The sequence below is a fragment of the Terrapene carolina genome, unplaced genomic scaffold, assembly GCF_002925995.2.
Source record: "Terrapene carolina triunguis isolate 2854851 unplaced genomic scaffold, T_m_triunguis-2.0 Scaffold132, whole genome shotgun sequence".
In the NCBI taxonomy this organism is placed as follows: domain Eukaryota; kingdom Metazoa; phylum Chordata; order Testudines; family Emydidae; genus Terrapene; species Terrapene triunguis.
In genome coordinates this window covers 14,946,393-14,969,945 of record NW_020664483.1, presented here as the reverse complement: position 1 = coordinate 14,969,945, position 23,553 = coordinate 14,946,393, and the positions used below count along the sequence as shown (strand labels likewise).

At 45.7% G+C, this 23,553-nt stretch overlaps 1 protein-coding gene across 3 annotated transcripts in view; it reads right to left on the bottom strand.

Moving 5' to 3' along the window:
- Positions 1-1,053: 1,053 nt before the first annotated feature.
- Positions 1,054-23,553, bottom strand: part of CEP68 (centrosomal protein 68) — a 28,133-nt gene continuing 5,633 nt past the window's right edge. Inside the window, exons 1-7 of one of the 3 annotated variants that reach the window (XM_026653223.1) lie at positions 19,261-19,348; positions 18,938-19,061; positions 16,426-17,958; positions 13,962-14,084; positions 11,346-11,442; positions 9,172-9,341; positions 1,054-1,788 (exon numbers count right to left, since the gene is read on the bottom strand). In XM_026653223.1, coding sequence (XP_026509008.1) covers positions 1,738-1,788; positions 9,172-9,341; positions 11,346-11,442; positions 13,962-14,084; positions 16,426-17,958 — 1,974 coding nt within the window. In that variant the 5' untranslated portion in view covers positions 18,938-19,061; positions 19,261-19,348 and the 3' untranslated portion in view covers positions 1,054-1,737. Of the gene's footprint in view, positions 1,789-9,171; positions 9,342-11,345; positions 11,443-13,961; positions 14,085-16,425; positions 17,959-18,937; positions 19,377-23,553 lie in introns of those variants that run through there. The other 2 variants (XM_026653221.1, XM_026653222.1) reach the window with 2 other exon arrangements.

Genomic DNA, 23,553 nt, shown 5'->3' with positions numbered 1-23,553 from the left:
GCTTGTGGGACTAACTTTACCGTGCCCTTTACCATTCATAGCACAGAAAGTTTTCCAACAGATTATGAAACCTTCACAAAATCATTGCATTCTTGTGGGGTGCTTCTGGGCCTACCCCATCATACGGCACCAGCTGTTTATCAGGGGCTGCAAGGGGCAGCCATGGTCATAGAGATCAGCATGTAGGCAGCTATAGGGAGAGAGTTATAGTTTGAACAGGCCCTGAGGATGCTTTAACTTATGCTGGAGAACCCTAGCCCAGAATCTAGGGGCTAGTCTACACTTACCCGGTAGTTCGACGGCTGCGGATCGAAGTTCCGAGTTCGATTTATCACGTCTGGTCTGGACGCGATAAATCGAACCAGGAAGTGATCCCCGTCGACTGCGGTACTCCAGCTCAGCGAGAGGAGTACCGCGAAGTCGACGGGGAGCCTGCCTGCCGCGTGTGGACCGCGTCTGAACCGCGGTAAGGTCGAAGTAAGGTATGTCGAATTCAGCTACGTTATTCACGTAGCTGAATTTGCGTACCTTACTTCGATTTGGGGGGTAAGTGTAGACCAGCCCTCAGTAAAACAAAAGCAGCTTAAATCCACCATCCACCCTCCTTGGGCTGTGCTTAGGGGGCATAGCACAAACTCCACCCTTTGATGTTTAGTGATCTCTACCTTACATTACATTAAAAATATGAAAGAAAACCATTCTCCTCTTATAGGGAAACTGAAAAGATCTGTAGTCACATCATTCAACGTAATCACCACATGCCATCCTCTTTACTTCATGCCACTGGCAAGAGTAGCATAAGGATTACTCAATCTTGATGTCTGCACCTGCTTCTTGTCAATTCCATGTTAGCTCAGTAAAGTTGATAAACGGGACTATTTCATGGTACAGTGCACCTAAGCAGCCTCAGAGAAACCTTGTTTTTGAATATACATAGAATCATAGACTATCAGGGTTGGAAGGGACCTCAGGAGTTCATCTAGTCCAACCCCCTGCTCAAAGCAGGACCAACCCCAACTAAATCATCCCAGCCAGGGCTTCATCAAGCCTGACCTTAAAAACCTCTACAGAAGGAGCTTCCACCACCACCCTAGGTAACCCATTCCTGGAAAAACTACTCAAAGCTTTTGGCATATTTAACTAAGTGTCACTTAGCAAAGGGCTTTTGACCTTTTTGCATCAGACATAGCGCACTTAAACTACATTTGAATGTGCACATAATCTGCTTCAGTGGTTGATGACAGAAATAGGAACTAGAGTGTTTTAGTATGATCCTGAGAGACAGGAGAGCTGAAGAGAGTCCTACTACCAGTAAATCCCAGAGCCAAATTTTAAAGTAAAAAAAAATGCAACAATAAAATAAACCACACAGCTTTACTTGAAATGAAGTATCACAAGTTATGTGGGTTCTGTGTTTGGAATACTCATTTTAAAAGGGTGGTGGTTCCTGACAATTACACACTGTTAAATGGAACAAGCAACTTCTAAAGGGAAAAGCAACTGAAAATATCCGTGAGCGCTTGTTTGAAGAGCTCCTGTATACCTGCTACAACAACAACTTAAACTGCAGGACTAGTTTAAATAAAAACACAGTAACCAACAGCTCTTACTTCACACACTGATGAAAAGCATTCCAGTATTGCCAAGTCGCACTGTACTTAGTGATCAATTTCACTTTGACATTTCTATAAAAGTGGAAAAGGTTATTGCTTAGACTGCCTTGCTGCATCTCATCCTTCATGCCTCCAAAGATTGGCTGACAAGTTCCATCTCTGCTAGAGGTATTACCTGAAATATAAAGAGAGAGCTAGTTACCACTAGCTGGCTGCAGTCCAGGTAAAGAAAAGCCATGTTTGTATTGCTTAATAATCTCTGGGTACATCTTTGAAGAATAAAACGTTATACTTTTATCGCTTGTTCCTTGCTAAGTTCTTGTTCCCTAAAAGCTTTCAAGGAAGCAAGTTCCTGTTTGCAACTAAAGTTGAAAAGGAAACAGCAAAAGTAGGTTAGGTTAGATATCTTCTTATAGATTAAAAGCGGAGTTGTCACTAGCTAAAGAAATGCATCTCTTAGCATGACTGTCACCATACTGTGCTGCAAAGAAAACAGCTTGAAGCATGTCACTGAAGGCAAATGATTCAGAGCCATGTGTGTGAAATTCAGGCATCAACTGACTACTACAGTAGTATTACGTGCATCAGAGCAGCACCGAGGGTATGTCTAAAATGCATTGTAAACCCAGATCCGGGACCTGGGCTTGTGGTTCCCAAGCCAGCACTTGAGCATCCACACTGCATTGTAAACCTGGGTTTTACAATTGCTGGACCCAGACCTTACAGTTGTGCTAACGAGTCCATACTGTCCACACCAACCTTCTGACTCTGGTCTGCAGCTTGAGCTGTGCCAAACACTGTGAAGTGAAAGGGCTTGGACCCAAATCTCAGTGGGACTCAGACCGTGACATACCCTCCCTTAGTAGGGTCCTAGGACCCGGCTCTTGAGTTCTTCCTGACCCGAGTCAGACTGATTTGTGTGTAGATGGAAGGAGACTTGGGCTCAAACCTGAGTTGGAGACCAGGCTTAGTGTGCAGTGTAGACATACCCCAAGTAGTCCCAACTGAAATTGGGGCTCCACTGTGCTAGGCACTGCACAAACACATGGCATGAAACAGTCTCTGCCTCAAAGAGTAGGCAAGATAAAGAACCCTCTTTTACAGATGGGGAACTGTGGGACAGGGCAAGTGTGACTTGCCCAAGATCCTACAAGAAGTCTCAGACTAGTGCCTTAACCACAAGATCATGCTGACTCGATCCTCTACAGTTTAAGGCTGAGATGTCGATGTACTGAAGAGGCTGGGATTGTTTTAGACAGGTACCACCTACACCCACACAAAGAACCTACCACGTTTGGAGCCTCATAATTGGAGCCCAATTTATTCTGAGTGTCATTTGGAACAACGACGTTCTGCCAATAAGGGCAGCCTCAACATCCATTCATCTCTCAGGCCTGGTCCACACTACTCCCCCACTTCGGACTAAGGTACGCAAATTTAGCTACGTTAATAACGTAGCTGAATTCGAAGTACCTTAGTCCGAACTTACCGCGGGTCCAGACGCGGCAGGAAGGCTCCCCCGTCGATGCCGCGTACTCCTCTCGCCGAGCTGGAGTACCGGCGTCGACGGCGAGCACTTCCGGGATCGATCCGGGATCGATTTATCGCGTCTAAACCAGACGCGATAAATCGATCCCAGAACATCGATTGCCTGCCGTCGGACCCTCCGGTAAGTGTAGACGTACCACAAGTCTCATTTCTGTGCCTTTTGCAAGAAGACCTCCTGACCCCCCTGCTCAGGAATCTGAGATGCTGCTCCCTATTTATATATTTTATTGGGGGGGGGGGGAGAATCCTCCCCCTCAAAAAAAAAATGATAAGGGGAGAACAGCAGAGAAGAAAAAGAGAACAGTATTGACAGATTGCCAAAACATACCCAGTCCAGTAATCAATAATTTGCATTATAAGCATATGCACATACAGTATATTTCAGCAATGCCACTTCTGTGTCACAGAGTTGCTCAGTAGATCTATGAAACTTATTTCCTTGAGCTCACTGTATAGATTCAATCCTCCTGCTCAAAAACCTGATCATAATTTTAGGTCAGTGGCATACACGCAGGTCAAATGTTTCGATAGACATAAAAAGCACCAAGAAGAGAGCTAATGAAGTCAAGGTAAAGAAAAAGAGCAAGCAGGGCAGGAGGATGGAAAAACAAAGGAGAGAAAAGGGGGCAGCGAGGGGAAAGGAGAGCAACATCTCAGTTTCTGCCCACTAGGGAGTTATCAAAGATTTCTAGAAAAGTTAGACCAAATCTTTTCATGTTGGTCTGAGGTCCCTCTTCTCCAAAACGTTACTCACTCTTTAGCTGCTAGATCAGCCAAGTCCATGCGTCATGCTTCTATTCCCTAGAGGCAACCTGTTCTTCCACCTAAATCCACGTCTGCCCTACAAACATCTGCTGGTATAGATGTGTCAGTCAGGGGTGTGAAGAAGGGGGATCCCTGACTGATAACTGCTGGCAAAAGACCTTAAGTGCAGATGCAGATATATCAGCAAAGTGCTCCTAGTGTAGACATGGCCTAAGCAATATCAGCTGTCTGGCTACAAGAACTATCTAAAGAACCAAGTTTTCCAGGAGCTGGAGAGTTTCCAGAACGTCAGGGTCTATCCCAAAACAGAGTCCTGTTATCCACACTGGTGCATACAGCTCTGCCCCTACAACTGGCTGGGCTAGGCTTCTGGCATCCACCAGAGCTCTCCTTCCAAGCCGCCTTCACTCAGCTCGTCTTCTGCTACCTTGTGCACCCAGACGACAGGCTCCTCTCCGCCCAGCTAGGAGGCCTGTTCCATGTGGGAGGCACCAGGGCCAAGGCAGTCCAGACACCTGGGGAAGAGTGAGTATTGGAGAGGAGAGAGGGGCAACAGAGTGTCCTTACCCCTCACTTGATTCCCATGTAAGCTGGCTCTGGTAGCAGTCATCAACAATGAGTGTGAGGAGTAACCAGGCCTCCTCCTTCCTCCCCTCCAAACTCCACAGCACAAGGGCCCTGCAGCAGGCTACAGGGATTTCTTTAGGTGGATTAGAGCCCCCTTCCCTCCCCCAGCCGTCTCCATCCATCAGAGGCCCACCCTCAGAGCGATATGGGCCAGGTACCCGAAATGAAATGGCCTTTCTCCATCTTGATCCCCCATTCCACCCAGGTTTAGATCAGGCAGACGGAGCCGTCTATTGCCACCTGACACTCCAGGGCTCTGAGAGACTGGGAAGAGGGGGAGCAAGTGCTTTTGATTGGGTTTTAATTTCCTCTTGCTGGGTGAGCAAAATGGTTGTCTAGCCCCAACTGTAGCAAACTAGATTGGAATGCCAACTGTTGCCAAGAGCTTTAAGAAAGCCCTTCTCACCCAGCCCTCTGCCCCAGAGCTGCCATCATCCTCCCGGGGCAGGAGGGAGCAGGCTGCTGAAAAACATTGAACAGGGAAGCCTGCTCAGGATCAGAAAACCAAGTGGAGGAAAGTTTCTCCCCAACACCGCACTTCTGCCAGCCCTTTGCTTCCAGCACCATGCTGCTGTTCACCTCACAACGTAAACACTGCCCCAAGGGAAAACCCGCATCTCAACTGTCAGTCATCTTAAACTGTGTAAATTCCAGATTAGATAAGACACAAAGGTTTGTTCCCTACGCCGCAGCATGGTTAAACGGGACTAGCAACAAATGTGTGTGTGTCCTTCCAGCTCTAGAATGCACAACTGTGTTTGTGAATACCTCTTAAAACCCGACTAAAAATTCAATTGTCCATGTACCCTGGGAGAAGAGGTGTGTTTGCTGTCATCACTTTTTACCTCAGAGTCCTAGCACCGACAGACACCGAAACGCTGGATTCCAAGCATTTACTGAAAGTCACCAGGGAAGGATTTAAGTTAAATCTCCTAAGGATTTAATAATATATAATTTTAGGACTTCTAGTGTGAGCACTGCAGGCAATAACCCCACCAGCACACAAGGGGTTTGTTACGCAACATGCAGCAAGCCTCACTTCTAATGCTTCAAGGCTGTTAAAAAGGACACTTGTCAAGTTTTAGGGAAGGGTACAATAATTACCTCCCCCCCCCGGCCCCCTTTTCCCACACACCACAGAGGGGGCAAAATAGGGTTAAACTCTCTCGTAGCCATAGAACTTAGTTTGTGGAAATAGCACATGAACTAAAGCAGAAATAAGTATGGTGTGATGTAGTGGTGGGCGACACCACACTGTTTTGGGGAATACTTGGTTCCTCCCAGCTCCACCCATTGCAGGGTTACCCTCTTACAGGCTGATTCAGGACAGCATTTAAGTGCCACTGAAGTCAAGAGGAATGCTCTCCTGAATCAAGGCCACAGGAACTTTTCTCCTAGTGTGTCCCTTTAAATTGGGCAGAGCCACACAAGTGGTCTCTTTACCAGGGGCTGCTGCATCTCCCTTTCTCCCAGCTGGTAAATATTATCTCCACTCCTGTTATGCTTCTCCCTTCTTATTCCTGAGGAGATGGCACATCCTCACACAGGAACAGTAGACAGCCACAAAAATAGCAGGAATTCTGCTCAGACCCACTAGCCTTGTTAACAACCAGGACCAATAATGAGGAGACAATCCCACCAGGCTGCGTGGATGTGGTTAAACAAATGAACCGAATGGCTCTTGGGGCGGGGTGTTTAACACAGTTCTGGCCACACAACAGCAGGAGTCACAAGGCTACACCCCATACGCTGCTGTGAATGTTTATCCCATTCTGTTAGCATCAAGTGGTGATGAAGAACAAAACACACAGGACGTAGGCAAAGGAAGAGTCCTCTAGAGAAAGTTGTGTACTGCTGCCAAGCTAGAGAGCCTATTATCTATTGTTCAAATCCCTCTATGCTAGCCGCTAATGCTTCATTTTTAAAAGTCATGTTATTTGTGCTGGCTTTGGGTTACGGTCTCCTAGGTAGAAGCGTTGGGCAGCTCCCTCTGCTTCACAGCTTTGGCAGCCCGTGTTATTGTAACAGTGAAGTGGCTTAATCCTCTCATTCACTCTGGACCAAATCCTGCAGCCTGACTCAGGCACAGCTCAGTGCGAGTCTTGGCTGCAAGATTGGGCCAGTTTAATCAATAGTTCTCTGAAATCTTGGGCACTCTTGTCATGCTGTATTACAGTAACACAGAGGTGCAGCTAGTAAAAGTCAAGATCAGGGCATGTTGTGCTAGGCAACGTACAAACACCTAGTAAAGCCAGTCCTTATTCCAAAGAGCTAACTAAGGCACAGTGATTTGCCCAAGGTCACACAGCAAGTCGTTGTCAGAGCTGGGAATGGAACCAAGCTTTCCTGAGTCCGGGCCAGCAACCTATAAACTGACCCATCCTGCTTGACTCATGAAAAAAACGCATCTTCCAGAGAGAAAACCATGATACTTCCCAGGACAAGGAGTCACTGACCAGCATCTCTTGCATGCTGCTAAGACCTCAACCTCCCTGCACCCTTGACAGGGTTAATTCTGTAAAGATAACGATCTGTTGGACACTATATTGGAAGAAGCAAAGAATTTCATAACTACCAGGGAGACGACTGGGAGAAGATACCACATTCTCTAGGTGTTCCAGAGTGTATCTGCACGCTAAAGCCTATGCAGAGACTCTGAAGCTCAATGCCTATAAGTCATCTCACGCGTTTTTAATGTTTGTGAGGTAAAAGTCTCATGAGTTTAAATTTAAGTGTTCTACCCGCAACTGTCATGGGTAGGGCTTGTTTAAACACCAAGTCCTACAGAACAAGGATAGCTCACAAGTCTTACAGAGAGAAAATTAATATATGAATGAATCCAAATCCCTGTAAACTAAACAAAATACTTCTTGATTGTCCAACGCTGATCTTTTGGCAATACTGCCCACAGTGAAAGACCTCAGTGTTTCATAGCATAAGCTGCTTGCTGGTGGTGACGCTTTACTTTGCCACCCCAATAGGAAACAGTAGTTTGAAATCCCTTGAGAATCCAACACATTCTCCCCTCCACCGGTGAGGGCCTGTAGCAGCTGCTCTAACTCGGCACAGTCTAAAACCCATGGTTAAGTCAGGCTTTAAGCCTGTGGAAGTTGGGTAATTCACAAGGACAAAGCAGCTCACAACAGGCCCCTCTATGCCTTCCCCACAAGGAACACAGCTTTCTACGGGCTGTGCCCCCACCATCTACCCCTGTCAGGCCTGAGCCTTCCCTCCCCAACCTCCAAGGGCTGTAGATGTTGGGAAGGGAGAGCTACTGATCCTGTCACTAGCGCTAACTTCTGCTGCCTTTCCCAGCAGATTTCTGGCCAGGCTTGGGAAGGAGCATGCTGTACGTAGTAGTGGCTTTCCCTCACCACCCAAAACTAAACACATGGTAGCCCCAGGGACGATGCCATGTGGCCCCCACTCATGAAGGCCACATGTAGAAACATAGAAATTGCCCTTCCTGCTCAGACCAGTAACCCATTCTGTCCTATGTCATGACTACTATCCGGTGCTTCAGAGAAAGGTGCAAGAAACCTTGTAGCAGACAATAATGGAGCAACCTGCCCACAGTTTCCTAGCTCCAATCTGTTAGTTTTTGAATTATGCCTTAAAATGTTGGGTATCTGATCTAATGTAACTGTGGATGTTCTCTTTACCCACACAAATGTCTAATGATTTTTCTGAAGCCTATAATTGGCCTCTATGATATTCTTGTGGCAATGAGTTCCGCAGGTTGGTTATGTGTTGTGTGGAACACTATTTGCTTTTATCACTTTGAAACCTGTCATTTTTCAAGTTAAGAACAAGAGAACATTTAATTGTCTTATGAGGAAGGGCACACAAGAGCGTCTGATTTATTTCTCTAAGCCAATCATTATTTTTGTGCCTCTCTAACACATCCACTTTTACTGGTCCCTTCTCTAAACAAAAACAATCCCAAATCTTCTCCATCTCTTCTCACATAGAAGTCTCTCCATGCTTGTAATCAATATTGTCATTTACCTCTGAACTACTTCTATGTCTGCTGCCAGTATGTTGTTTGAGAAACAGTATTCTGGTTTAGGGTGGACCACTAATTTATAGAATGGCATGACAATATTTTCTATCCCATACGTTACACATACTGCCACTGTTTACGTTTTTAACTGTCATTACACATTGAGCAGAGGTTTCATTGAGAGAATGCCCAAGTCTTTTTCCTAAGTGGTTTCATTAGCTTAGCCTCCAGCATATAGATAGCTGACATTACTCCTTCCAGCATGCCTCACCTTTCATTTGTCGGCAGTGAACTTCATCTGCGGCATTCTGCTGCCCACTCACCTACTTGTTAAATCTTGATCTTGTGTCGATGGCAAGTTTTGCCACCTTTCCCCTCTCATTTGCTGCATTCCCTTCAGCAAAAGAGTGCAGGACCCTTCGTGATTTCGCACTTCAGAGTCCCCTTTGGGGCTGGGTCTAAGGTTTTGGAATTTCCAAAATAATGTGGTCTTTAATCACACAGATAAGTCTGATTTCCAGAATGGGCTAATTCAAATGTTTATCCTGAGTATCACCATGTCAAAAGAACCAATGCAAGAAGGGATATTCTTTCACATTTTAGTCCTTTGCTTACCCACTTGGCTTCTTTTGCCTCAGCAACCGTTTGTTGCGTGTCACTGTCCTTTATCAGGCTGTCACCCCCAATGGTATCCGTAGCTGCCAAAACCGATTCATACAAACGTTCTGCATGGCTTTCAAGTTCTTCTGATTGTTTTGCAATCAATCCAAGGGTGTCCTTTAAAACTAAACAAGTAAGAGTATCATTTTTATTACCATGGAACGTCTACATAGTGAAGCCAGCACAGAAAGCAGACGGGAGTGTTCCATCTACATTTTATCAGATTTATTTGTAATGCAAATCGAAGCATGCATTTCTAGAAATGCTGCCTCTAGTGCAGTGGTTCGCCGCCTTTTCAATACTACAATGCAATGTTATAATAGAAAAAAGTTTGGGTTCCCCCAAGTTGACACCCCCACCAGGTCTAGAGATACACATACGGTAACTGTGCATGCAGTCAGATCATTTTAAAAACTTAAATCTCTTTGAACAAAGTTCCAGCTAGATTTCATTCCCCCTGGCAGTGGAGGATTTTTCAAAGATCTATTCACATACATGTCTGTGGGCACAGCTGATGGCTCTCTACTCAGTTCACCCCCCCATATTAAAGTTTTAAAAGTGCAAAGTTTTACAAAAACAAACCAATAGAAAATAGAATCCAAAACCAAAGCTCCTGAAGGCTTACACACCCTGACTTCTATTCCACAGGAAAGTGGATGATGCAGCGGCTACTAGATCCTCCTTATAGCAACCAAGTAGCCCCCTTCTCTCCAAGCCTTTGTCTGGAGCCAAGATAGCTCCAACACAAGTTGACTTTAAAAACCAACTAGTCTCTCTCTCTCTGCATATCTAATCAACGTGCGATCAAAAAAACAGGGTCCTGATCTGGCCCCGGACAGCTTCGGCAGCTTAAAGAATGTGACCTCAGGTGTCTCTCCCCACCAGGGAAATCCACCTGACACAAGGGTGTTCTCCTGCCACCACAGGCACAAGGCTGCCCTCGTGCACAGCCCCTAGGGGCGCGCTCCAGCTATTCTGAGCTGCTGGAGTGGCCCACAGGTGTCTATTCAAACAAGTCCTTACTTAGCACAGACGCAGGTGCTGTAGCTCTAAGGTGCACCAGGGGCCACGTTTAGAATTCAAAGGGTGCAATGGAGGCTTAAAGCCATCTCTGTCTCCTCCTACTCGTGTTAAATGGTCCCTTCCCAGCACAAGATTTACACCCCAATCCACGGGGAGTTTGCCACATCAGGGTTATCAAATCCTTAATACAAAAACTGAAGCATTGAAATGGAAACGGAGGCAGAACCAAAACTATGATGTCTCCTGCTGCTGCTATCATGCATTAGGGGAAGGGCAAAGAGTGCTCCATGCCTGGAGCAGCTCGGCTGCACTACCTGCCAATGCTATTAGAAGAGAGGAAGGCGCAGAAGCAGTCTAGAGAAGGGAAAAGAGAGCGGCCAACCCTGTGACCTTATCATTACAGAAGAAATCAAGCTCTGCTACTGTCTGTTACCAGCAAACTTCAGGACAGGAAGGGGCGTTGCTGTGCGGTAACTTCTCCAGCTGAGTAACGGCTGGAGGCAAAGTTGGCAAGTAGCGTGTTCGAGAGACAACTATACAGAGGTACAGGAGAGAAGCATAAATACGTGGCTCTCCCATTAAATATCCAAGACGTATCTTTTGACAAATGCCTTCTGATTTGAGGTGGAGCAGAGGTGGCATGGGGAGGTTTTGACACTAGTTTAAAAAACTGTCAGCTCTAAACCAGCCTGTAAATGATGGCTTAAATGGAGACAAATAACTAGAATCATCTTCCATCAATTGGAGTCTGAACTGCAGTTGAGGGGCCAAATGCAGCTCTCAGATTGACTTGCCATGGATTTCACCAGCACTTACACCTTCACCTTAGACCTGCATCTTCAAGGGCAGACTTTAGTCCCCAGACTAAGTAAAAAGCTCTTATTACCCTCCTCCTAGAGCTCGCTGATAAACAGCCCTGTTCCAAGTTATTATCAGCCACTTCTCTTCAAAGCTCCCACTAATTTTGACAAGATTGCCGAATCTCTCCCCCACACAAAGCGTAGCTCAGGACATGAATCTCAAGCTGGATGTTGACCTCTTGCAGGTTTTGTCATCTCACGCAGAGAGACGTTCTCCACATCCCGTCCAAAAGAAAGTCCCCTTACCTGGTGAATTCGACGCCATGCATTTCAGGAGGGTTTCACCCCTTTGTAACACACTCTCTGTCAACGTCTGGTGATCAGCTACATCTTTCTTGAATTGCTGCGAAGAAAACAGGTTTTGTTTTTACAAGTGTTTTGGGGACCGTATACCAGGATAGAAACGTACCACTAGCTGCTTGCATCATGCTGCCTGGAGGGAGACTTATGATCGAAAGGACCTCAATATTCCTGATCTCCTGGCCTGTGGGAAGCAGCCATTTTGGAGGTGTGATATGCTTGGTGTTTTGGGTAGAGATGGGCCCAAAGGTGTCCCCTGGATATGAATTTTCTCTTAAGTTTTTGGGGGTGCTTGGATCCTGTGGTTTGACTCCGGATCAGATAGAAAAGCCTAAGACAGAAGGCTCTGACTTGGACCTACTCATCCCAGGAAATCTACTCACACAATTTCCATTGCAAAGGGTACATGCAGCCTTATAGATCAGCCCTACGCATCACTCTTGCTGAGCTATAGGGTACCTTACACGTTCCAAGCACTTTAGGCCCCACCGTAAGCTTCACAGTCACCCTTGGGAGGTAGACGGGTAAGTATTATCTTCCCCGCTTTACAGAGGGAAGAACAGACGGAGCTCAGGTGATGTGCCCCAAGGCCACGCAGCGACTCCTTGGCAGAGCAGAACTAGACTCAAGTTCTGCCACCACCCTGAGAGCTACGTGCTAAACCTGGGAGCGCAGAGTCCTGGGCACCTCCCCCGGGGAGGAGAAAATGAACAAGTCCCTCCACAGGTAACCAAAGGTAACTAAAAAGGATTACGACTAGTAACGGTCCGTTCATTCTACCGCTCTGATTTCTCATCACATGCCAACACAAATGGAATATTGCGTGTAGCATGTGCTCACTGCCCTAAAAAGATACAAAGAAAAAAGTTATACTAACTTCTAACTCGTAGAAGAATACCTTGATCACCTGTGCCCCGCACAGGTAAGGAAAGAGACACCTGGAGACAGAGAGCAATTAGTGGGCCAGGCCAAGCAGAAGATGAAGCCCAGCTGGGGGAGGAGCTGAGCGGAGAGCACAGAGGGAGGAAGCCCCTGCTGAGAAGGTGGCTGCAGGGAGAGAACGCCGCAGTCCCTCTCTGGTTGCTAGAGAGTGGAGGAAAAGCCTTGAGCAGCAGAGGTACAATAAGCCCAGGGCAGGGCTGCGGGAAGGCCAAGAAAGGCAGAAGTCCAGGAAGGCAGTGAACAGTCTGAGGCAGCAGTGGAACCCAGAGAGATGCCTTGTTCCCTGACCAGCCTCAGGGATGGGTGGTATGGAAACACCCTGACACAAGGGGGAGGAGGACTACTGAGCGTGGAACTGGGCCAACCGGGAGAAAGCCCTGGGAGGCATCACTCTGCATGTTAGGAGGACAACAGCCCTGCAGAGCCCAGAAAGGGGCGAAGAGCCTGCAGCGGAATACGGAGAGTTATGTTTATTTGAGTTTAGTTTATTGGATGCTTTGTTTACCCTGGAAGGGGCGGGGAGGGAACTAAACGTGGCCTGGCTGGAGGGGCATGTCCTGAGGAGAGGCAGAGCACTGCAGGGCTGGAAGGGCTCAGCTGTCATCAGGAGGTGCTAGAGGAGAAGAGCCTGAGATGTCATACCCAGCCATGGGGGAGCACGCCAGTGGCGAGTCTAATCTGACACTTGGCTTATTTAGAAGGGGTAAAATGGCCTATGCACCACTTAACACCCTCAAACGGACGCTAGGTGAGCTGTGGGGCTGACCCCACGCCCGGGGTGGATATTCTAGGGCTCTGAGTACAGCACATCCCTGACAGGAGAACAGAATGGTAGTGCAGATATTGTCCCCAAATGGCCAGGGCCCACCCCTTTGTGCAGTAAGATACAGCAAGTAACTAAAGAACATATCAAGGAGAAGTAATAGAGGATGTTAATAAAATACAACAATGGAAAATAAGGTTCCTTCCCCCAACCACATAGAGAAAGTCTAAATAAAAAAAGAGTTAGAGCTGCGTGACGCTCTCACACTGATCAAGATAACCTCCCGCCCTTGTTTCAGAACACACTCTACTGAAGTATGCTGAGTGCTCCCAGCACTGGCCTAACTCTTCTCCCACTGAAATCAATAGGAACAGCCATCTATCTTAGGTACTTACATGGCCTCCATTAGTGTAGTACCTGAGCATCTCCAATCTTTCATATATTTATCCTCAGAACAGCCCTGTGAGGTGGGGCAGTGGTATTATCCTTATCTGACAGATGAGGAACTGAGGTACAAAAAGGCTGAGTGACTTGCCCAAGGTCACCTAGGAAGTCTGTGATAGAGCACAAATTGAACACAGGTCTCCCAGACTAACACCCAACAACTGACCCAAGGCCAACACTGAGTCTTTTTGGGAAAAAAAACCAAAAAAACAAAAAAACCCCCACACCCGTTAAAAAGAATAGGAGACTAACAAATGTTAGTCTCTAAGGTGCCACAAGTACTCCTGTTCTTTTTGCGGATACAGACTAACACGGCTGCTACTCTGAAACACACCCCTTAAAAGTTTTATGCAATATTTCCTACTAAAATACTTGTGTGGGGAGAAAAGAAAAAGATCAGCAAATATAGTTACCAGGTAACGATGTAGGGAGGTCTTCACACTTTCAACATCTGGTTCGGGTGGAATCCAGTTGTCTGTAACTTCTGCTACTTTATACAGCCAACGAATTAGCTCTTCTAGCTGACAGCAAAATATCTACTTCGATGAATCACAATAAAAGGCATTACTTATCTATTTTTCCGTAACAAAGATATGATGACATTAATACGTGGCCAAAGATGCTTCATAAAATGTTTATTCCATGCTGGCCTAGAATCACTGCTCTTGAAGATCCTTGTTTGAGCGCTGATCTCTTCCTTTTCTTCACTCCCCTCTCCCTTCCGCCCCACAAAAAAAACCAAGAAAGCTATTAATTTATTTGGGTTTAACACTCTTGAAATGAAAATTAATGTCTAAAAGCCCACTGAACAAAATGAATATTGCAAGTTAGCTTGCAAGAGCATAGGATGCATCTTAGGGCACAAATGAGGAGGGAAGGCAGAGACAGATGAAAAATTACCAGCATACCCCAAAACGTATTCACCGTGGCTAACAAGTCACTAGTGTTATTGACTTGACTTTCAAATGGCTGCTACGAAAGGCCTTTTAGTCAACGGAGTTCTGCACAGGCATGAGGGTTTGCTTGCTCATGTCTCTCTGCAGGAGTGGGGCCCCACTTTGTAGAGCACCAGAGTTACTGAATGGTTTTGCCATGAATCTTCCTAATGGTCTATTTTTAAATTAAGTGTGTGTGTGCGGGGGGGAGGGCCAGAGAGCTGGGAGGGGGTATTTTCAAAGCCACAATAAGGCTGTATTTCTGCAGGGTGCTGAGGACTCTCTGTATGAGCTAAGCACCCTCCACTGCCTTGAAGATAAGGATCTGGCCCTAATTCACCTAACCCTTGTCTACACTAGAAAGTTGTAGCACTTTAACCATACCAGTAATGTTAAAGCAGTACAACCACCCCCTCCTCCCCACCAAAAGGATGCAGTTATATTGGTATAAAGGTGCTTTATACTGGTATAGCTAGCCTTGTACAGGAAGGGGAATAAGCTATTCTGCTAAAAGGCGCCTTTGTACCAATATCTGCATCCACGCTATGGCTTGTACTGGTATAACTGGTATAATAAAAAAACCAAACCCACTCCCCTGCCTGAAACAGTTATACTGTTACAACTTTCAAGTTTAGACCAGGCCTAATAAGAACTTGTGTGGTGCAAAGTACAACGAAACAAACACAGAGATGAAACTGCCTGTTCAAAATGCTGAGCTGGGATCTGTGGGCCTAATTCTGATCTCACGTACAGCAGTGAGTTAGTCCTGTGCCCAAGTACAGCAATCCCTCCCTCCCTGTCTCTGTAACTGGCATTAGCCATTGCAACATGGTCACTTATTCAGAATACTGACAACCATATGACCAAACAAACGCAGCGTGACGCTGGGGACAAAGCCGCTACTTAGGAAGGTCTAGACCCAGCTGAAAATAAAGGGAGCAAAAGTCCGTGGGGGGGGGGAAAAAAAATCAACCCCTGCCCCCCTCTTTTGAAATGTCATCAAAATGCAGAAAAATGCAACCAGCTCAACAGCGGGTCAAAAAAAGTGTGTGTGGGGGGGAGGGAAATCACCAAAAATGTTTTTCCTTTCCCCTTCCCACCACCAAATTTCAAAGCTGGATACAATTTTGATCAGTCCTAGGAGTTACACTGAAAATTCTGATTTACAGCATATTAAGAAAAAGAGACGTACTAAACTTTTCTGACAAATATCTACCTGGTTTCAATATGCACTTAACCAGGAGCCAACTCACTGATAGGCTCACTAACTTTCCAGCAAATGGGGTTGAACTTCAAGCCACATTGTAGTTTGGGGAAAGAAAAACCGACAATTTCACAGTGTCACTCTTGCTGTGTCTACCCTGGACTGTTTCCCCTAAGATTTCCCACCAGGGCAGCTTCACTTCAGTGGCAACAAAGGCCAGAGCGCTTGTGTAGACAAGTCACCAGAACCACCAGTGTTTTCACCATCAATATCATCTAACCCTGCTCAGAGAAGGCCTAGGAAAAAATGGTGATAAAAATGCCAGTGCCTTGTCTATACTAGAGCTTCTACTGGTGGAGCTGCGCTAGTGGGAAATTTTGTAGGCGAAAGTCCAGTGCAGACACAGCTTTTGAGCTTTTCAGTATGTTCGAACCTGAAATTCAATGTGAAACTCAGCAGACATGAAACCATAGTGCTTCACGAAGCTGCAGGAAAAAACTCCCATTGCAGGCTGGGCTCTGCACTTTAGCCCAGGTACCACAGACAGCAAGAGTTGTGTGGCATTCTGGAACCTCAAGCTGGCAGAGACGCCCTCCCGCAATCAGAACCAGTCTGCTCCAGTGAAATCTAATGTATAAATGAGTAGCAGCTGCAGGAAATTTAAACGTCATGCAAAAGGAATTGGGAGGAAAACAAAAATACACAGACATCTTCCATTAATTTCTGGTTTCAACCCACCTTAATACATTGTGCAAGTGACTCTTTCTGTTGGTCCTTCCCTTTTGTTAGATGCTGCCCTTCAGTCTCCAGTGCACATAGGTATCTCCCATCTAGCATGTCCCTGATGGAGGGCATTCCCAATCTGTTTACAGATTCCCTGTAGTCCTGGCTACTCAGGTTAATATTTTCTGTAGAGGGCTTTTGAGAGTTGCACGCATGACACAGAACACAATCCTCACTGCCGTGAATTCCATATTTGCTCTTTATGCTGCCTTGATCTTCAACAGAGTCAGATGAAAGCTGCCCTCTGCTGCCACTGTAGCATGGAAGGTCTTGTTGCACCTGGTCATGCCCAGGTCTCTCTTTAGTCAGCGAAAGATCAGACAAATATCGAGCCAAACCTTCTAACTCCTTGATTCTGGGAGGCAGGGAAAGAAATTCTTCATCATTCTCCCATGCTTTTTTCAGTGGCAGTATTTGCGTAGAGGGTATAAAATGACTGGCACCCTTTTTCTTTACCTGACACTTTGAAAAGTCTTCATCTCCTCTACTACCCCAGCCTCTCCCATCTACGTGAGTCCGATCACATGAACCAAGTCCAGCACACTTAGAAGTAAGCAAACTGTTTGCAAACCCTCTAATGGGATCTGCTTTGGTGGCAGTAGCAACACATTCTGCAAAGGACACTTTTGTGATAGGTGAAGGTCCATAATAAGGAACTGCTCCTAAATATCCTGGCTTCTTAGACAAGGGAGTTGAAAATCTCTCTGCCGAGATCCCACACTCCTTACTCTGGCTTACGTTGCTCCCTGAAGCATGTTGATTTTGACCGGGTGCACTGATACACTGCAAAGTGCTCTCAGGTGAAAGAGAAAAGCTGTCAAGATCTATACCAGAGTCATGGAAGAAGGGATCAGGCATCACAGACTTGGTGTTCTTTGCAAGCTTGTATTTTGGCTTCAAAGGGTAAGTGTAATCAAGCAAGTCCTCATACTCTTTATTAGGGTTCCAGTGTGGAGACTGCCGGTCCGGAGACGGGGGTAAAGAATCAGGTATTGCACATGCCCAGTAATCAGCCTGAAAGGACGACCTCTTTTTTTCTTGTTCCACAGCTACGCAGTCATCAAAGAGAGGATTTAACAGCCTGCGTGTGCTGAGCATGGGATCTTCTACTGGAGTAGAGCGACTGTGCAGATACCGAGAGGGGAAGACTTCAGATGAAGGAAAAACCCTTCGAGCTGGTAAGCTTCTTGATCTTATCTCCTGCTGTTCAAAGTCATCGTCTTCTGAAGGTGGCGTGGAAAGGCTCGATCTGGAAAACGTTGGGATTACTGTATCAAAACTGGGGAGTGTTCTGTTCGGCAAAGACTTCAAAGTGGTTGAAGAAAGGGAAAGTGAGGCCTGGCTCCCACGGTCAGCATTTAGGGCAGGAAGGGACTCAGAACTGGAGATGTAAACTTTGGCGTCCATTGCTGAGCTCTGAAGTGTTGGCTGACGCTCAGGAGCATTCGGAAGGTGCTCCTTACAGCCCGGACATTCCACCATTTTCATCTGCTCGAAACATTAGAGGGGAGGGGGGAAAAAAACATACAGAATGAAGCAATTGTAGTTTTCACACATTAAAGGCCTGTGTAGTTTGTGTATGGCTTTGACAACGTTATAAATGCGGGTCACCAGTGGGGAGAATCCCTGCAAACAGAAATGAGAAAACAAAGGTCTAACTCGTAAGGAATTCTTTGAACAATACAAGTAGCAGAAGTGCAGATAAAAGCCCCATTGTGTTGTCAGCAGGGCAGGAATATGGCGCTTCAGGGCCTAATCCAGGCCTGGTGTAAGCAAGTGCTCACGTGTCGACTCCATTGCCTTCAGAGGAGTCGTACCCATTTACACCAGGTCTGAAATGGGCTGGTAATGTCGCCATATTTGCGGTGAGGCAGGCCAGGTACTTGGAGGCTGTATGACACGAGACATCACTAGAAAGTCAGCCAGAGACATCATTATAAAGCATGTGTTGTGGGGAAAAGGGATGTGAAGTGTCATCACACAACATTTATTTATTTCGAGTGTTTAAAAATGCAACACACGCCCATCCAGTGCTCTGAGCCTCCCTCCCATAAACTAACCATCACAACAAAAACAAAGGCCCGCACAGAAGTGTAGCCAATCCTCACCCACTTTAACAAGAAGGAGAAAGGACGGGCTTTGCAGCATGCCCACAATGTTACCAAGTCGCTTACCAGGCATAGAAGGATTTACCAAAAAATGAATTAATCTGAAATGCTTTGTTAAAATCTTTCCAATAGCCAGGCTGAAGGCTGAAGGAGGGGGATGTCGGCACTGAACCTCATACCCAACAAGTCTACCTCAAAGGCCAACATTTACAAACGTGGGGGCCCAAAGTCAGGCTCCTAAATAAGCGATATGGGGGCTTAGCACAAGTGAAAAATCAAGCCTAGTATAACAGATCTCCAACCTCATCTGGGGGTCTTTTGCTGAAAATGTAATAAAATAATAAGTGAAATCTTCTCACCTGCTGCCCTCCGGGGTGGAAAAGAGTTCTGCTAAAGCGATGGGGTAAATAGAACCATTCATGGTAGCAATCAGTTAATGGCTGCCTCTCCACATATGTTGCTTTTGCTCTTGCTCTGGAAAACCTGGAAGAAGGTGTTAAAGATACTTTACAACAGCTGGGCTTTCTCTGGGAGACACCAGTTACTCTGTGGCCCGTTCCATCCATTGCCGCATCCTCAGTTCCTTTTGGGGATGACGTCACTTCCTCTGCTTCTAAAAGCTGACACACACTGCTAACTAGCTCAGGGCAGTCGGTCTCTAGTTCTGTGTAGTTCCACCTACCATAGGACTTGGCCTTCACATTCAGTGAGGCTTCAGAACCTGATTTTCCCACATCCAAGGCCATTCATGCAGAACTCCTTCCCTTCACAGACCATGTGCTCGTAGTCTTGAACTCCCTGAAAGAAACAACAAAGTGACCCTCTTTCCCCATTTCCACACAACTAAAACAACATGGACTTGCTTTACCCTGCGTCTAAGTAAGGAAAAACACTTTAGCCCGTCCTGAGCAAAAATCATAAGATTACATCATCTTTGTGCATCTTCAATCACAAAATAATGGCAAGTTTGCTTTCATTCTTTGCCAGGACTTTTCTGACTTCACATTACAAGTTGTTATGCTAAAATCATAGTTTTGCTCTTTGGAGAGTCACTTTTATTCTAGTGGTACATTCGGAACAAATGCAGGTTTTGTATCTGCTCTGACAGCTCTATGATTGCTAACTAAGGACCATGATCCTGAGAGCACTTTTGCACATGAATAAAGTTACTGGGCTCAAATGAACAGCCACTCGTTTCAATAGCAGCTGAGTGGCTAGAGAATCAAGCCGTAAAGAACTTCTGGGACAGGTAATTTCCTTACAGGGATACATGGGGGTTTCTCTGCAGGTCAACTTCTCTGAAACTGAGATGTTAAGAAAAAGATATGAAACAATCATCTCAGGGCCTGATTGTGCAACTTCTACCTTGATGAGTGATTGATTACTCATGACTAATTGCTCATTGATAGGAGGGTCAGGGAGTGGGTGTGCCAGTCATCACAGCTTTGCTGGTATAGAAACAAAGATCAGTTGCAGTGACAGGGTGGCATAGATTACTTCCACCCTGGGCAAGGAGTGAATTGCGATTGAGGACTGATCTAACTTAACATTTTAGGTCAATCTAGGTACACCGCTCACGGGTGTGGAAAATCCACCACCCCTGAACAATTTAGTTGAGCCAACCCAACCCCCAGTGCAGATGCCGAGAGACTGCTGAGCTGGAATTGATATGCAAACTAGACACAATCAACTCAGGATTGAATAAGGACTGGGAATGGCTGAGCCATTACAAACATTGAATCTATCTCCCCTTGTAAGTATTCTCACACTTCTTATCAAACTGTCTGTATTGAGCTATCTTGATTATCACTTCAAAAGTTTTTTTCTCTTACTTAATTGGCCTCTCAGAGTTGGTAAGACAACTCCCACCTGTTCATGCTCTCTGTATGTGTGTATATATATCTCCTCAATATATGTTTCACTCTATATGCATCCGAAGAAGTGGGCTGTAGCCCACGAAAGCTTATGCTCTAATAAATTTGTTAGTCTCTAAGGTGCCACAAGTACTCCTGCTCTTTTTGCGGATACAGACTAACACGGCTGGTACTCTGAAACAGGTTGATGGAAGCGTTCTTCAGTTGACCCAGTTACCACCTTTGAGAAATCTATTCATTACAGTGATGGAAAAAACCCTTTAGTCGCTCCTGGAAGCATCTACGCTATAGTGCTACAGTGGCACAGCTGCAGCGCCGTACCTGTGCCATTGTAGCGCCTGTAGTGTAGACATAGCCTGAGTCACAATTCACTCCCTGATTTGCTCCTGAGGCATTGCAGCTACATGCTGCCTGTTACTCAGGGCTTGTGGAAACTTCATGATTGAGCCCTAAGGGAATAAGTTCCCACAGTCCCAGAGTCAGAGTCCACTCACTCTGGAGGAGATGCTCCTCCATTACATCAGTGTGACTCAGCTCAGGATCTGCCCTGCTCTACCCAAGTTGCCTTTTATACATCTATAGAGTCTTGCCACAAAATCCTATGCACACACCATTAAATTCAATCATTCTTAGAAAGTAAAGGCTGTACCAATACAACCTGACAGTACAATTCACAATGCCAGTTATTTTTACACCAGGGATCGGCAACCTTTGGCATGATGCCTGCCAGGGTAAGCACCCTGGCGGGCCGGGCCAGTTTGTTTACCTGCCGCATCTGCAGGTTCGGCCGATCGCGGCTCCCAGTGGCTGCGGTTCGCCGTCCCAGGCCAAATGGGGGCCGTGGGAAGCGGTGCGGGCCGAGGGATGTGCTGGCCACCGCTCCCTGGCGGGCCGTGTGCCAAAGGTTGCCGATCCCTGGTTTACACTATTCCACTCAAAGGTTCGGACCCAAGAGCAGCTACATGATTTGGGTAAGTTTCAGAAAGTTATAGAAATTTTCTTGTGATAGCCTAAGAAGTCTTGTAAACAAATTACAGATCCCTGTTAGCAAGAATGTTTATATAGAGCTTTAAACCTAACTTCTGATCTCTCAGAAAAACACTGTTCAATGGCAACAAAAAACTTTTTTACCTATGCACTTTGACCCATAGTCAGTATAGTATATACCCCAACTGCGCAAACACTAATCCAGTAATGACCAGCGGGGTAAAATAACGTCAGCCCTTACTGTCATTCAGTTTCATTTACTATGTCAAAGAACACACCTGATGACAAACATTTTAGCTCAAGATCCTGTGTACTTTAAAATCCAATAAAAAGATCACATTATCTATCTTGTCCACAAGTATGTTACTAAATAGATCCTCAGGCATCCATGGCAGCAATTCTCTATAATTCCCCGGATAGAAAGTCACAACAACGGCTTGCAGATAACACGGCTAATTTAAATTAACGAGTATGTGGAAGGCTTTAAACAGCTACTAATTAGTTTAGCTGGATCCGAGCTGATCCAGGAAGATCACCACTGTGGGGAACAAACGCTCGTAGAATTTTTCAACCAGTAACTGAAGGATTTTTTTTTTTTTTAAAGAACACATGGAAATCATTGTTTTTATACACATGAGATTGGACAATGAACAATGCTGTGCTCAGGTTATTGCACTTGGCTTCAGAGAGAAGCCCGTTACAATTAGAACGGGTCAAATAATATTCACCAAATTAAAATCTGGCTAATCTTGGCTTCACCAACCATTCACAAACCAGTGCTGTTATTTGCTAATTTATTAGGTAGCAAAAAATATTCATAGAATATTACAAATGGCATTTTTTTGGAGTTTTTGAAATACCGAATGTTGGTATTTGAGCTAACAAATTGATGTTGCCAATATTCTGGTGAATAGCGCACACCTTACTGTGACAAATACATGTACTCACCAGTCAGAGCTTCACGAATACTAAAACACTTCAGCTAGGTCAAACTGATCTGATGCCCCAGCATTAGCTAAATATTAGCGGAATGGCTTTTTTGATAGTCAATAAGCTCGAGCTAAAATAGTAATGCATGGAAGGAGGCCATCTGAGGCAAATCAATAGCAAATTCAAAAGGTGGGACAAAATTAACAGCCTTTTAAAACTTTTTAATTAACAACCTCCTAGCTCAGGGGTTCTCAAACTGTGGGTCGGGACCCCAAAGTGGGTCGCAGCCCTGTTTTAATAGAGTCACCAGGGCTGGCGTTAGACTTGCTGGGGCCCAGGGCTAAAGCCGAAGTCAGAGCCCCACCACCCACATCTGAAGCCGAAACCCGAAGGCTTCAGCCCTGGGCGGTGGGGCTCAGACTTTGGGTTTGGCCCCCCTGCCCGGGGCAACAGGGCTCAGGCTTCAGTTCCCCTGCCCGGGGTCGTGTAGTAATATTTGTTGTCAGAAGGGAGTCACGATACAATGAAGTTTGAGAAACCCTGTCCTAGCTGGTTCTGCCTGCAGTAACCACAATGTCCCTGTGGGACAAATCGGGCATGACCGAATCAACATTCAGCCATGGAACATTCATCAGATGAGAGAAATTCTTTGCAACATTTCATAAATTTACCAAACATCCTTACAGAGCAAACCAGTCTGATACCAGTTTCCTTCTTTAAGTTCCATAAGGAGTTGCAGGGATGGAGGAAGACATTTCTGCTGATATCTCGCAGGCTGGGGGGGAACCTGATTCCCCATTCTGCAAGAGGTTTTTGAAAGTTTGAAATTTGTTCCTCTCCTGAAATGGGATGAATGGTCAATCTTGAAATTTTTCACAAACTGATAATAAGAAATAATTTTTTTTTTAAAGTAAGAACTGGTAAATCAAAACATTTTATTTTAAATTTTGACCTTTTTAAGTTTTAGTATAAACTAACAAATTTCAAACTTTTCTCCCAAAATTGGGAGGATTTGTTGAAACTGACTCTTTCCCCAGGAACAATCTTTCATTGGAAAACTCCTTACGAGCTGTGGTCACCTCCCCTCTGCTGGACATCCCAGTTTTAACTATTTGTCTTCTAACTATGCACCTCCTGGTGTGTGTGTGTGTGTGTGTGTGTGTGTGTGTGTGTGTGTGTGTGTG